The 16,160-nt window shown below is 41.7% G+C and overlaps 1 protein-coding gene, 1 long non-coding RNA gene and 1 pseudogene across 2 annotated transcripts in view; all 3 read right to left on the bottom strand.

Annotated features, from left to right (window-relative positions):
• LOC118427868 overlaps positions 1-1,695 on the bottom strand; it is a 2,031-nt gene extending 336 nt beyond the window's left edge. Inside the window, exon 1 of the long non-coding RNA XR_004832597.1 lies at positions 1,617-1,695. This is a non-coding gene — a long non-coding RNA (uncharacterized LOC118427868). The remainder of the gene's footprint in view (positions 1-1,616) is intronic.
• A 2,137-nt stretch (positions 1,696-3,832) lies between these two features.
• LOC118427853 lies at positions 3,833-8,492 on the bottom strand (annotated as a pseudogene).
• A 1,733-nt stretch (positions 8,493-10,225) lies between these two features.
• LOC118427956 (zinc finger protein 845-like) overlaps positions 10,226-16,160 on the bottom strand; it is a 14,565-nt gene continuing 8,630 nt past the window's right edge. Inside the window, exon 4 of the mRNA XM_035837923.1 lies at positions 10,226-12,435. Coding sequence (XP_035693816.1) covers positions 11,220-12,435 — 1,216 coding nt within the window. The 3' untranslated portion in view covers positions 10,226-11,219. The remainder of the gene's footprint in view (positions 12,436-16,160) is intronic.

Raw genomic sequence — 16,160 nt, forward strand, 5'->3', positions numbered from 1 at the left:
GGCCGAGCTAAATTCTTGATTTGTAAAGGGGACTCAAGGGGCGAAAGTGGGATTTGTTTACTCTCCAAGCAGAGATTGAATCGCGAAGATAAAGTAGTAGTCGGTAAATTTACAGGCGCGCTTCTCGTTTTTAGGAAGAGGTAAAAAGAGCGCGCCCGTAAATTTCCCGACTACTATCATATCTCCGCGATTCAATCTCTGCTTGGAGAGTAGGGTTTATCTTTACCCATTAACTGACAAAGAATCTTCATGGAAAGGAGAAGCAACTGATAGATCTTTGCCAAATTGCACGCAGAAATCACTACAAATGCGCTGGCAAGAACCTGGTCTGCAGTCTGACCCTTTGGATTTTGCGGTCTTCCTTCAAGATTTTGTCATGAAAACGGTTTTAATTTTTTTTAATTTTTTTATTTATTTGCAAATCCATGCCCGTAGGCTAATTGCAATGATACAGACAGTGAGCATAGTTCCATAGATAGGAATAACCATTATCATCAAGTATTTGTTTTACATGTTGGAGCCAAGTTTTCTTATGATTGTTTAAAGGTACATTTTGTTGGCAGAGTAGTGCGTCTATTTGTAAAGGGTGTGTAGAGTAATCTAACTGTTTAAGGCGTAGCCAGTACTTAACTATGCGGATTGCTATATCTATGCCTGTTGGATAGACTCCGAGTTCTGCTCTACATGCGGAGTTACAGGAATTCCTGTGCACGCCAAGAATATTTTTACAAAAGCGGGTTTGGATATTTTCCACTGGGCAGTTATCTTTTCCACAGTCTATACCCAAAATCTCACTACCATATAACATTTTAATGAGATGAACGTATGCGAAAGGGACCGACATCTATTGTTTACGAGCATAACAATAGGACAAGAACAAAGGAGTACGACTCCTGGCGCTAAACGTCACCCCACGCTTGTAAAAACAAAGAAATGGTGAAACAAAGAAATGGTGAATCTCTCGAATTATCAGTTTCTTGCCAAATTTGTGGTATCGCTCGGTCAAACGTTAGCGAAATCGGATGCCTTTTCTCGACATGTCGCCAGTGGTCCCACAAAATACTAAGAGAAGCCCCTAAATTTGAAAACACTTCCGGTAAAATGGAACACGCCATGATGAACACCTCAATACCGGGAGGTTTCTGTCCCAGGGGCGGACGTAGAGGTTTACAGTATACCGTACATCTTTCAACTTCGCCGTGAATACCAGTAAGACGTTTCTAAACACCAATGGACACTTGAAAATTACCTCTGCACTTGAAAATGGACCTAAACACACTTGCACTTTCACCCATTTTGGTAATTACAGTACAAACAATTCTTAACAGACAGACCCTCGGTAAACCCCTCATGGCCCCACGTTGTTTACGTTATGTTCTGTCTTCCTCCTTGCTTTCCCCGAGTTAATTTTGAATAAACATTAATAGAAACTTTCCTGCAGTTTAGACGAGGAAACGGCAAAGCTACGAAGGAACATGTGTATCACTTCCTTCTGCAGATTATGGTCTGTTTTTAACAGCAAAATGGAGCTGAGTTTAATACCAGTTGACGGGACCCAGGGACTTTCTGTCAAATCTACAGAAATTTTATGGTGAAATTAGAACAGATCGTCTTACCTGAACAAACTTGAACCCTAGCCTTGCACACAAACACCAGAAGGTTGCCTCTAAAGCCGCGAAAGTTGTAGTATTTTCTTCGGAAGGACGGGAACTTTTCCAAACCGCTGCGCTGTCTCTCTCGACTCACCGAGTAAACAGGAAGACGGCGTTATGTGACCCGGAAGTATTCTATTGTTCTGGGTCAAACATCATCTCCTGGTTATCCAATAGTTGTCGGGACATCGCTCAGCTGAATGCTGAGGTTGTAGTAATGGGGATTGATTTAGAAGAGCCAATGGTATCCGCTCCAAATTACTCCCAAGAACTGGAGAATTAGTATTACATGTATTACAGGTTTGCGTTATGGTTTACGAGTAGCTTGCCTCCACGGGCCTCGCCATTTTGATTCCCATTGGTGCATGATGGGAATGGGTGTTGCAATTTCGATGTGTTAATATTCTTCCTCTGCTTCCAAAATAGAAGTCAAACCCAACCTTTTGAGAAATAGCCAACACTAGTACTATAGAGTATTGTTTACAACTGTTCATTGTCACTTGTATATCTCCTATGTTTATACTGTGTACTTGCAATTAGCCCTCGGGCACGAACTTGCAAATAAACTTGTTATTAATATTGGGTGTTATGAGCGTGTCGTTGCGCCCTTGTCGGATATAAAGGGACAGTAGACACAACGATAAATGTTTGGTCTGTTTTACGGTGGCATGACGTTTTTAATCCCTACTGACTACTGTCCGCATACATTACCAACCGTCAGTACCGTTGTAGACGCACATTAAAGCTTCTAGCCACACACCGGCTCTGTGATATTGAGTATTGGTGGATAATGCTACAGAGATGGTGTGTATAATAACACTGTTCAGGTGTTGGGGAAATGAAATGATTAGATAATCGCCCCCTAGTGACTTTCAAAGAAAATACATCAGGACTTCCGGTCTTGGTTTCTTGTATGCTGAATATCTCGTGTTCTATTGGTTGGGATGATGAGTAACTGAGAATTTTCTATATTTCTCATGTGCTAAGAAATTTAATGTGAAAGAAAAACTGCATTCTTTTTTTCGAACTGTTTATTTGAAAGCAACTGTTAACAAAATAGATAAATGCAAACTGTCAAAATCAACAACAAAAATAGTTAGTAATCAATAAAGTGAACTTATCATACTAAATTCTTAACACTTCTGCTACTCTTTTGTTATGCCATCTAAATTTAAACTACAAGCCTAAATATATATATATACACATGTAACGTTACGAAACATTGAGGTACTATTCCAAGAAGAACAGGAAAATAACACTAGTACATTTATCATCATCGCTGGTTCTATATTCACTCATAAAAGGAAAACTCCTTCCCCCTGTACTCATTAACTTGCTACTGTTCCTCATTTGTTAATGAGGGTACAAAAACAATGTTTAGCTTTAGCTTACAAAACAATGTTAAGTTCTAGATTAAAACAGCAATGATAAGTTCAACCTAAAGAAAACAAAGTTATGTTCTACTTTACAAAAACAATGCTAAGTTTGTTCTATGCAGATCATAAAAGACAGGAAATCAACTTAAACCAAGGAGCTTCTTGCTTAAACACAATAAGCTTCCAACAAAACAAACACCTTCGAAACTAACTTCTAAAAACCACAACCAACTATTCATGTAAAATCAAAACTACTTCCATAACTGTCATTTTTCAACTGTCCAAATCAAGATTTTCAAAATGTTGTCCTTTTATGCGAAAATGGAACACATGACTAAAAGTTGTTGCCTCAAAAACAAAAACTGAAGTGACTTTACTGACAACGTGCTAATAAGGCAGGTAAGTCTTCGGAAGCAACAGCTGACTGAACTGTGTGATTCGTTTTCCCAGGGTTCATCACGTGTCCACATGGGTTACACCACATCTGCTGCACTCCTCACACCTTTTGAGTTTTCCCCTATGTCATTTTCACCCAAACAGATGAACTTTTGGAGAAAACAGAAACTGAAGTGACTTTACTGATAACGTGCTTATGAAGCACATAAGTCTTCACGATCAACAGATGCCTGAACTATGTGATTCACTTTGCTAAGGTTCATTAAATGTTCACCTGGCTTAGATCACCTGGATTGCTGAACTGCATGCTTCACTTCTCACACCTTTGAGTCGCTTATGGGCCCGCATGTGAGTCTTTAGATTTCCCAGCTGACTGAACTGCCTGCTGCACTCCTCACACATGTAGGGTTTTTCACCTGTGTGAGTCCGCATGTGAGTCTTCAGAGTATCCAGCCGACTGCTTGCTGCATTCCTCACACGTGTAGGGTTTCTCTCCTGTGTGAGTTCGCATGTGATTGTTCAGAGCACCCAGGTGATTAAACTGCCTGCTGCACTCCTCACACTTGTAGGGTTTATCCCCTGTGTGAGTCCGCATGTGACTGTTCAGATTTCCAAGCTGACAGAATTGCCTGCTGCACTCCTCACACCTGTAGGGTTTCTCACCTGTGTGAGTCCGCATGTGATTATTCAGATGATCCAGCCTGCCAAACTGCCTGCTGCACTCCTCACACTTGTAAGGTTTCTCCCCTGTGTGAGTCCGTGCATGAGTTTTCAACTCACCGAGCTGACAAAATTGTTTGCTGCACTCCTCACACATGTAGGGCTTCTCACCGGTGTGAGTTCGCATGTGAATCTTAAGACCACTCTGCTGACTGAATTGTTTACTGCACTCCTCACACTTGTAGGGTTTCTCACCTGTGTGAGTCCGCATGTGGGTCTTCAAATTAGCCAGGAGACTAAACTGCCTGCTACACGCATCACACTTGTAAGGTTTCTCCCCAGTGTGGATCCGCATGTGAATCTTTAGAGAACCCGACTGACTGAACTGTCTACTGCATTCCTTACAAGTGTAGGGTTTCTCTCCTGTGTGAGTCTGCATGTGAGCCTTTAGATTACTCATCTGACTGAACTGCTGGCTACAATCCTCACATTTGTAGGGTTTCTCCCCTGTGTGAGTCCGCATGTGAGCCTTTAGATTACTCATCCGACTGAACTGCTTGCTACAATCCTCACACCTGTAGCGTTCCTCCTCTCTGGCAGATTGCACGGAAGAATCATTTTTCCCCTTTCTCCTGACGTCACCCAAACCCTGGGCACCGCTTGTTGTCGACATCCTCCTAGATCTTATGCAAATTCTGTAGAGACAATATGGACGATCAAGTTAGAAATATTTAATCCATATCCATTTGGTCCATAAATATTCATAAATAAGAGAAGCAGCTTCATCCTTAGTTATTTGAGTGTGCAAAGCATGCATTCTTCAGTGATGCGTAATGTGTGTGTGTGTGGGGGGGGGGCGGAAATGTGGTTTACCTTGGCCGGAAACATGGAAGACAGACGCAACAAATATAATTCTGCCTTGTGATCGCCAAGAAGAAAGTGGAAAATGGCCAAACATCAACAAAATTGGAAGCCTTTTTGTTCCACGCAAGTTGTCCCCAAAAGTACAAAGAGAAAACCCTGAAATTTGAAACCATGTCTAAGCGACAGTTACTGAAACTCCCCGTAAAATAAGGAACACGCCATGATGAACACCAGATGTTAGAATAGCGGGGCCAGGGGCGGACGGAGGGGGTTTACAGTATAGCGTACATACAACAACTGCGCCCTTCATTGGCTTCATACCAGTAAAACGTTACTTAACACCAATGAACACTTGAACATTGACATATACGTGAAACACACCTAAACACAATTGCAGTTTCACCCATTATGATGGTTACAACCCAAAACTTTCTTGAAAGAAAGACCCCAGGTAAACCCCTACAGGGCCCCGACAATTTGTTTACGTTATCTTCTGACTTCTTTCTCGCTTCCCGGGCCCTGTGTGAATTTGGAATGAACATTTCCTCCATTTTACGCCAGAAAACAGCAAAGTTACGAAGGAGCATGTGTAGCACTTCCTTCTGCAAGCTCACCTCACCTCACCTCACCTCGTCCCATCCTCATCAGGAGGGTCGGGGACCATGGATGCCTTCAGCAAGCTATGGTCTATTTTTCGACAATCACAGAGACAGAAAAATGTAGTTGAGATACCAGTTGACGGGGCGGGGCACCCTATCAAAATCACACCTTCGGTTTTCCGTCAAATCTACAGATTTTATGTACAAAATATAACAGATCGTCTCACCTGAACAAAGTTGAACCCTAGCCTTGCACAAAAGCACCAGTAGGTTGTCTCTAAAGCCGCGAAAGTTGTGGTATTTGCTTCGGAAGGACGGAAAATTTTCCAAACCGCTGTCGACCTCGACACTTCTAGTAAACAGGAAGCCGCGGCGGAGATGACCCAGAAGTACTCGCGAACTTAAATGAACTTACAGTATTCTACTATCTTGGGTCAGACACCCTCTCCTGATTACTCAACAGTTGTCGCGATATGTGGCAGGGACTGTCATTCTCGTATGTGACTGTTTAGCCACAGTCAACGTTGTAGGGCTGATATCAATTAGGATTTTACCATGGTCAATATTGACCAACGGAGGCCATATATATATATTCCGATAATCCAAGGAGAGGTTCGGCTCAGACTGGTTTTGACGTATTTCTAGGCGATTTTTGTTAGGTTTTCTATTTTCCCCCCTTCCTTTGTGTCTTGAAAATAATGTTTTCCACATGATCATAGCCGGAGCCGAACTCTGCTTAGCTGAATGCAGAGCCGACTATATAACTGTAATAATTGTTGTAGCGTGGACGCACAATAAAGATTCTAGCCACATCTCGGCTCTGTGATATCGGCTATTGGTGAGCAGTGATTGTGTCTATTTCAGACTGATGTGGTGTTGGGAAACTTAATGATTAATCGGCACCTAGTGACTTTCAAATATACTGCAGCACAACTTCCGGTCTTGGTATCTCGTATGCTAGATATCTCGTGTTCTTATGGCTGGGATGATAAGTAAATGGGAAGTATTACTATACCCCTCATGGGCTAACAAATTTAATGTGAAAGAAAAAACTACCGGCATGGTTCGAACTGTTTATTTGAAACAACTTTTAACAAGATAGATCAATACAAACTATTTAAAACAACAACAAGTGTAGATATCAATAAGTAAAGTGAACTTATACTACAACAGTATTAACACCTCTATTGGTCTACTGTTATCCCATCTAACTGTAAGCCTAAAATCTATAAAGTTATGGTACAAAGGTAGATATACTATTCCTAGAAGAAAGGAGAAGAGGAATTACAATTATTATCATCTCAGGCTGTAAGAAAAGGAAAAAAAACACTTTCTTCATTATTAGACATTGGCTTAGTACTGTTCATTAAATGTCGATGAAGGTACAAATACTAGCTTCAATGTTAAGTTCTAGTTCTACTTTTTACAAATCAAGTGTTAGTTTCTAGCTTAGTTACAAAATAAATGTTACGTTCTATTTATAAAAGGCATGTTACTTTCAGTTCTACTTCATTAGCAAACGATCAAATACAATCTACTATGTACCTTTCAAGAAACTGCAAAACAGCAAACAAAATTCTCCCTTTTTCCATGTAGAAATACCTCAGTACTACTACTGTATGTGAATATACAAAAGCGTGCTAGTTCTAGTTGGCTTCTAGTTTGCTACGAAACAATTTAAAGATCATCTACAATATTCCAACAGAGATGTTACGAAACAGAAAATGAACTTGAACATGATACACATCCTACAAAACTACCTGCTTGGAAACTTAATTCTAGAATACCAAAGGGAACTTCACTATATACATAAAGAAAACGTTACAAAAAATAAATGAACATGAACATGATACACATGCAACGAAACTACCATCTTGAAAACTAACTTTTAAAATACCACGGGTAACTGAACTTCACTTTTTACATGGAATCAAAATGAATCCCATAACAGAAAAGGCTGGCGCCTCAAAAACATGACCTGAACTGGCTTTACTGACAACTGACGTCAGTGCATGTAACTTTTCAGGTTCAACCGCTGACTAAACTGTCGGATCTGATTCACTTCCCTACCTGCTGGCTTCATCGGTACACTTAACACCTGTTTCTCACCTGTGTGAGTCTACCAATGCCATTTACTGACGGAAATGCTAACTTGACTCCCTCACACTTGTTCAAGTTCATTTGTGACTTTCCATGTGTTTCTTTAGACTGTACTGCCGACTGAACTGCTTGCTGCACTCCTCACACTTGTAAGGTTTCTCACCTGTATGAGTCCGTATGTGTTTCTTCAGATCACCCAGCTGACTGAACTGCTTGCTGCACTCCTCACACTTGTAGGGCTTCTCCCCAGTGTGAGTCCGCATGTGACTCTTCAGATCACCCAGCTGACTGAACTGTTTACTGCACTCCTCACACCTGTAGGGCTTCTCCCCTGTGTGAGTCCGCATGTGACTCTTCAGATGACCCAGCTGACTGAACTGCTTGCTGCATTCCTCACACCTGTAGGGTTTCTCGCCTGTGTGAGTTCGTATATGTTTCTTGAGACTACCCAGCTCACTGAACTGCCTGCTGCACTCCTCACATTGGTAAGGTTTCTCCCCTGTGTGAGTCCGCATGTGAGTTTTTAGAGACCTCTTAGTAGTGAACTGCCTGCTGCACTCCTCACACTTGTAAGGTTTCTCCCCTGTGTGGGTCCGCATGTGTTCCTCAAGATGACCAAGCTGACGGAACTGCTTGCTGCACTCTTCACACTTGTAGCGTTTCTCACGTCTGACAGATCGCACTGAAGAATCCCTTTTCACCTTTCTCCTGACGTCACCTAAACTCTGAGCACTGCTTGCTGTCGACATCCTTCTAGATCTGCAACTTCTGTAGAGACAATAGGAACGATCAAGTCAGAGACGCTCAATGCTAGTTTACCCATAGCCCGCAATGCATGCATTTTAGAATAAGGCCTAGTGAGCCGCGAAATTGCGGTTAATTTTGCCATTGACACAGATTTTTGTTATGAATAGAATTCGCTGAAATCCCTGCAAATTAAAAGCTCAAATGCGCTGGCGAGAACGCCGTCTGCAGTCTGGCCCTTTGGGTTTAGCTGTCTTCCTTCTATTTTGTCATGAAAATGACTTCAAATGAGATTAACGTATGCGAAAGGGACCGACATCTATTGTTTAAGAGCATAACAATAGGGCGAAAACAAAGGAGTGCGACTCTTGACGATAGACGCCACCTCACGCTTGTAGCTACAGTGAAAACAAATAAATGGTGACCGAATCTCTCGACTTCTTCTTAATTTCTCGGTAAAATGTGTGAAATCACGTAGTCACTGAATGAGAAAACCCGAAAACTGAAATCACGTCCAAGGATCAGTTACTGAACCTCCACGTAAAATAAGGAACACGCCTACTCTCCAAGCAGAGGTTGAGTCGCGTCGATATAGTAGTACCCGGAAAAAGTCGACTACTACTATATCTACGCGACTCAACCTCTGCTTGGAGAGTAGAACACGCCATCATGGCGGACATTTTCCGACCCAGGGGCGGGCAGAGGGGTTTACAGTACACCATACATATATCAATTGCGCCTTGCATACCAATAAACCTTTACTACATCATTGAAAACACTTGAAAATTGATCCTGCAATTGAACATACACCTAAACACACATTTTGATGGGTACAACCCAAGCAGTTGTTAAAAGAAAGACCCTCGGTAAACCCCTCATGGCCCCAACATTTGTTTACGTTGTTTTCTGCCTCCCTCTTCGCTTCCCCTCGTGAACACGCTTTAGTTTTCTGTCAATTCTACAGACGTTTTACAGTCAGGATACAACAGATCGTCTTACCTGGACAAACGTAAACTCAAGCCTTGCACACAAACACCAGTAGGTTGTCTCTAAAGCCGCGAAAGTTGTGGTTTTTGCTCCGGAAGGACAAGGACCTTGAGAAGGACGGGAACTTTTCCAAACCGCTGTCGCTCCGCCACGTAGAGTAAACAGGAAGTCGCGGTGCAGATGACCCGGAAATATTCAATGATCATAGGTCAACCATCATCACCTGATTACTCCACAATTGTCGCGATATTGTATTCTCAAAGCAGAGGTTTGGTTTTGACGTATCTCTAGGCCTTTTTTTGTGGGGCATTTTATTTTTGTCCCCCTTTCTCCGTTTTCGCCAGCCAAATATGATGAAATGTGAGAAAATAGAAAGCCTGATAAAAACATCAAAAGACGTCAGTCGAAGCCAAACCTCTGCTTGAAGCGCGTAATATCGCGAGAACAGTTGAATAAACTGGAAATGATATTTGACTTGATTATAGCCGTAACTGCAGCTGAACCTCTGCTTAACCCAACTGTTTTTTGTTTAATTTTTTTTCACTGTAATAATTGTTGTAGCAGATTAAAGATTCCAGCCACACCCCGGCCCTGTGATATCGGTGGACCATACTTCAGAGATTGTGTGTCATTATTTAACACTGATGTGGTGTTGGGAAAATGAAATGATTAGTTAATTGGCCCCTAGTGACTTTCAAATACTATAGCAGGACTTCTGGTCTTGGTATCTCGTATGCTATATATCCCGTGTTCTATTGCATGATAAAAAAATGAGAATTTTCTACATTTCTTACGTGCGAACAAATTCAATGTGAAAGAAAAACTACTAGTACATGCATTGTTCAAACTGTTTATTGTAAGCAACTTTTTAACAAAATGTATCAATGCAAACTATTTAACAACAAAGATAGATATTAATAAGTAAAGTGAACTTATACTACAAGAGTATTAACAGCTCTATTGGTCTACTGTTCTCCCATCTAACTGCAAGTCTAAAATCTAGAACGTTACGGAACATAGCGCTAGAGATATAATTCCTAGGAGGAAGGGAAAATAACAAGTTCACTACTCTTCTTCTTTAGACATTGACTTAATACTGTTCATTAAATGTCGATGAAGGTACAAAAACAATCCTCAATGTTACGTTCTAGTTCTACTTTCTTCAAATCAGTGTTAGTTTCTAGCTTAGATACAAAGAAATGTTACGTTCTATTTCCAAAAAAACCTCCACATCGTTAGCAATCCATCAAACACGATGTATTATGTACCTTTAAAGGAATTGCAAAACAGCAAACAAAATTCTACTTTTTCCATGTAGACATACCTCACTACTGTATGTGAATATGTAAATACAGATACCAAAACGTGCTAGTTGCAGTTAACTTAAAGTTTGCTACGAAACAATAAAAAAAGGTCTACAATATCCCATCATTACAAAACAGGAGATGAACTTGAACATGATACACAAGCAACAAAACTTCCATCTTGGAAACTAAATACTAGAAAACTACAAGTTATAATTGTACTTCAATATTTACATGGGATCAAAATGAACACCATAACAGAAAAGGCTGCATGGAGCGTCAGAAAAAAACCCGAACTGAACTGGCTTTCCTGACAACGTGTCAGTGCAGGTAACTTTTCAGGTTCAGGCGCTGACTAAACTGTCAATCTGATTCACTTTTCCACCTGCTGGTACACCTCACACCTGTTTCTCACCTGTGTGAGTCAGCTTGTCTCCATTTAATTGACACAAGCTGACTCACAAGCAAGCATTTTCATCAGCTTGGTCATCTTAATGATTAAGATGACAAAGCTTAGGGACATCCTTGCTGAACTCCTCACACATGTACAAGATCCGTTGAGTGAGTTTCCATGTGTTTCTTCAGACTATACAGCCGACTGAACTGCCTGCTGCACTCCTCACATGTGTATGGTTTCTCCCCAGTGTGAGTCCGCATGTGTCTCTTCAGAGTACCCAGCTCATTGAACTGCCTGCTGCACTCCTCACACGTGTAGGGTTTCTCACCTGTGTGAGTCCGCACGTGTCTCTTGAGCTTACCCAGCCGACTGAACTGCCTGCTGCACTCCTCACACTTGTAGGGTGTCTCACCTGTGTGAGTGCGAATGTGTGTTTTCAGACTGCCCAGCCGACTGAAGTTCCTGCTGCACTCTTCACACTTGTAGGGTTTCTCCCCTGTGTGAGTCCGTATGTGTTTCTTCAGATGACTCTGCTGACTAAACTGCCTGCTGCACTCCTCACACTTATAGGGTTTTTCCCCTGTGTGAGTCCGCATGTGTTCCTCAAGATGACCATGCTGACTGAACTGCTTGCTGCACTCCTCACACCTGTATGGTCTTTCCCCTGTGTGAGTCCGTATGTGTTTGTTCAGATCACTCAGGTCACTGAACTGCTTGCTGCACTCCTCACATCTGTAGGGTTTCTCCCCTGTGTGAGTCCGCATGTGTCTCTTCAGATGACCCAACTCACTGAACTGCCTGCTGCACTCCTCACACTTGTAGGGCTTCTCACCTGTGTGAGTTCGCATGTGCCTTTTCAGATCACCCATCTGACTGAACTGCCTGCTGCACTCCTCACACCTGTAAGGTTTCTCCCCTGTGTGAGTCTGCATGTGACCTGTCAAATGAGCCAGCTGACTAAACCGCTTGCTGCACTCCAAACATTCGTAGGATTTCTCCCCTGTGCGTGTCCGCATGTGTTTCTTTAGATTACTCAACTGACTGAACTGCCTGCTGCACTCCTCACACCTGTAGGGTTTCTCCCCTGTGTGGGTCTGCATGTGACCTTTCAAATGAACCAGCTGACTAAACCGCTTGCTGCACTTCACACATTTGTAGGGTTTCTCCCCTGTGTGAGTCCGCATGTGAGTCTTCAGATTACCCAGTCGACTGAACTGCTTATTGCACTCCTCACACCTGTAGGGTTTCCCCCCTCTGACAGATCGCACAGAAGAATCCCTTTTCACCCTTCTCCTGACGTCACCCAGACCCTGGGCACTGTTTGCTGTCGACATCCTCCTAGAGTTTGTGCAACTTCTGTAGAGACAATAGGAACGATCAAGTTAGATATATTTAATCCATACTGGCCATAGCAATGCATGAATTTTTAAGTGAGGCGTATTAAGTGGCGAAAATGTGGTCTATATTTGCCACAGAAACAGACTATTCACGGAAAAGAGAAGCAAGAAATAGAATTCTGCCAAATTGCACGCAGAAATGACGGCCAATCCCAGCGTGTAAGCTCAAATGCGCTGACAAGAACCTGGTCTCCAGTCTGACGCTTTGTCTTTGGATTCCGCTTCGATTTTGTGACGAAAAACGGGTTTTTAATGAGGTGACCGTATGCGAAAGGGACCGATATCTATTGTTTACGAGCATAACAATAGAACAAAAACAAAGGAGTACGACTCTTGACGCTAAACGCCACCCAACGCTTGTAGCTACAGTGAAAACAAAAGAATCTCTGGAATAAATCCGGTAACTTTTCCGGTAAAATGTGTAAAATCACTCGGTCAAACTTCAGCGAAATCGGATGTGTTTTTTTTTCCACGTTGTTCCCGAATGTGCAAAGAGAAAACAGTAAATGTGAAAACACGCCCAAGCAAATTAGAAAACATGTTTAAATCATCAGTTACTTAACCTCCCCGTCAGTTACTGAACCTCCCCGTCAGTTACTGAACCTCCCCGTAAAATAAGGAACACGCCATGATGAACACCAGATGGTGGGAATTTTCCTGCCCAGGGGCGGATGTAGGGGTTTACAGTATACCGTACATATTCAAACTGCTCTCTTCATACCAATAAGGCATTGTTTACACCAATGAATACTGGTACTTGAAAGTTACCTCTGCACTTGAAAATAAACCTTAGCGAACTTGCAGTTTCACCCATTTCAATGTTCAATGGTTACAACCTACATGATTCTCAAAAGAAAGACCCTCGGTAAACCCCTCATAAGCCCTAGATGTTAATTTGTTTACGTTAGCTTCTGTCCTCCTCCTTGCTGCCCCCGTATGAATTTTGAATAAATTTCACAAAACATTTTAGGCGAGAAAACGACAAAGCTACGAAGGAACACGTGTATCATGATCACTTTCTTCTGCAACACCCAAAGAAGACAGAAAAATGTAGTTGAGTTACTGCAGTTGACAGGACCCCTATACCAAAATCACGACACCTTCAGTTTTTTGTCAAATCTACTGAGATTTTGGAGTCAAAATACAACAAATCGTCTCACCTGAACAAACTGGATCCCTAGTCTTGCACGGAAACAGCAGTAGGTTGTCTCTGAAGCCGCGAAAGTTGTGATTTTTGTTTTGGAAGGACGGGAACTTCCCCGAACCGCTGTCAACCTCGCCACTACGAGTAAACAGGAAATCGCGATGAAGGTGACCCGGAAGTATTCTATGATCAAGGGTCAGACACCGACTCCTGATGATTATGTTGTCGCGATATGTGGCAGGGACTCGTATACGGTATAGGACTGTTTAGCCACAGTCGACGTTGTAGGGCTGATATCAATTAGGATTTTACCATGGTCAATATTGACCGAAGGAGGCCATATATATATATATAAATATATATTTATACGTTGCGATATTGCATTTTTCAAGCAGAGGTTCAGCTCAGACTGTTTCTGACGTATTTCTATGCGTTTTTGTTAGAATTTCTATTTTGCCCCCCTTTCTTTGTCTTGAAAACAATGTGTTCCCCATTATCATAGCCGGAGCCGAACCTCTGCTTAGCCCATTGTATAACTTTCATCATTGTTGTAACGTATTAAAGATTCTAGCCACACCCCGGCTCTGTGATATTGGGTATTGGTGGACCATACTACAGAGATTGTGTGTCTTTTTGTCTAACACTGATGTGGTGTTGGGAAAACTAAAGAATCGGAAAATCGGCCCGTATTGACTTTCAAAGATACTGCAGCAGGACTTCCGGTCTTGATATCACATATGCTAGTCTTGATATCACATATGCTAGTCTTGATATCAAATATGCTAGTCTTGATATCACATATGCTAGTCTTGATATCAAATATGCTAGTCTGGATATCACATATGCTAGTCTTGATACCACATATGCTAGTCTTGATATCACATATGCTAGTCTTGATATCACATATGCTAGATATCCCGTCTCCCATTGGTCGGGATGTTAAGTAAAGGGCATTATGGGAATTTCCTAAACTTATCATATACTAACAACTTCAATGTGAAAGAAAAACTGCATGTTTATTCTACAACTGTTTATTTTGAGGTAAATGTCAACAAAACGGGTAAATATACAAATCAACAAGAAAGGTAGTTACTAATAAGTAACTGATCATATCTAACAAAATTCTTACCACTACTTTTCTTGTTCTCTTATTTAAACTGAAACTGTGAGTCTAAAATTATCGTTAAGAAACATAGCTATTCCTAGTAGAGTACAATAACAAGGGATTCATTATAACATGTTATATGTTCAGTAGTAATGGAGGTACAAAATTAATTCTAGTAGTTTGTTACAAAACAATCAAAACAAAGCAACATGAATTAACCATCATACAAGTCAAAAGATAAGAATCAAATTCAAAACACAATGTGCTTCCAAGAAATACAATTCTACTTTTTCCCTTGTGGACATACCTCGCTACTGTATGTAAATATGTCAATAAAGATACAAAGCGTTCTAATTCTAGTTAACTCCTAGTTTGCTACAAAACAATCAAACATGATCTACAATATTCCATCAAAGAATTTTCAAAACAAGAAATAAACTTGATACAGGAACACTACAGGAAACTGAACTTCACTATTTACATGGGATCAAAATGAACACCATAACAGAAAAGGCTGGCGCCCCCATAAAACACGAACTGAATTGGCTTTCCTGACAACGTGTCAGTGCATGTAACTTTTCAGGATCAACCGCTGACTGAACTGTCGGATCTGATTCACTTCCCCACCTGCTGGCTTCATTAGTGCAACCAACACCTGTTTCTCGCCTGTGTGAGTCAACTTGAGTCCATTTAATGGACCCTTTCAGCCGAACGCCATATCGAACAAATAGAACCCCCTATTCTTTTTCGAATACTCGGTCAAAAACAGCCCTAGTGGGACAGGAATGGACAAAGAAAAATGCTATGCCTTTTTTGTTTATGACTATACCGACCGAGTATTGTTGTTTTGGGAAGGGTGTACGCTACACCACATTACTTTCTTCCTGGACAGGATGCGCATGTAAAGCAATGTTCGTAGAAGAGACGGGACTCCGCACTAGCGGACTTTGTAGTGTTGTCTTATATTTGACACGTGCTACAAGCTCCCTCTCCGCGAGTGACCGAGCTACTTTCTTCTTAATTTGGTTTTTCTCCTAAGCATGTATGCACATGCCATGTATGCAATAAACGCGGTAGACAAGCTGTCACATACATACGTACCCAGCTTTACACCTGCATCGACCGCATGTCAGAAACTGGGCACTCCTGCCCACTAACAAGGTAATATTATGGAGCGCCTCCCACCTGCGCTTTGACTGAAATTATATCGCCCTTAACGCAACTATATACGTCCTCTCCTAAAATGACTGTACCCAGTGGATGTAGCCTTCCACAAAGAATGCATAGCATTTTTCTGTCGCCCGTTCTGAGAGGATTTTAAGGCCCCAAAAGCTAAACCGAAGTCAGTCAATATCCTCAGCCTAATAGCGGCGGCGGCCATATTTTTGCAACTCGCGCCGTTTTTGACCGAGGTTTTGAAATAGAACCCGACATC

This window comes from Branchiostoma floridae, chromosome 12 (genome assembly GCF_000003815.2).
Source record: "Branchiostoma floridae strain S238N-H82 chromosome 12, Bfl_VNyyK, whole genome shotgun sequence".
Lineage (NCBI taxonomy): Eukaryota > Metazoa > Chordata > Leptocardii > Amphioxiformes > Branchiostomatidae > Branchiostoma > Branchiostoma floridae.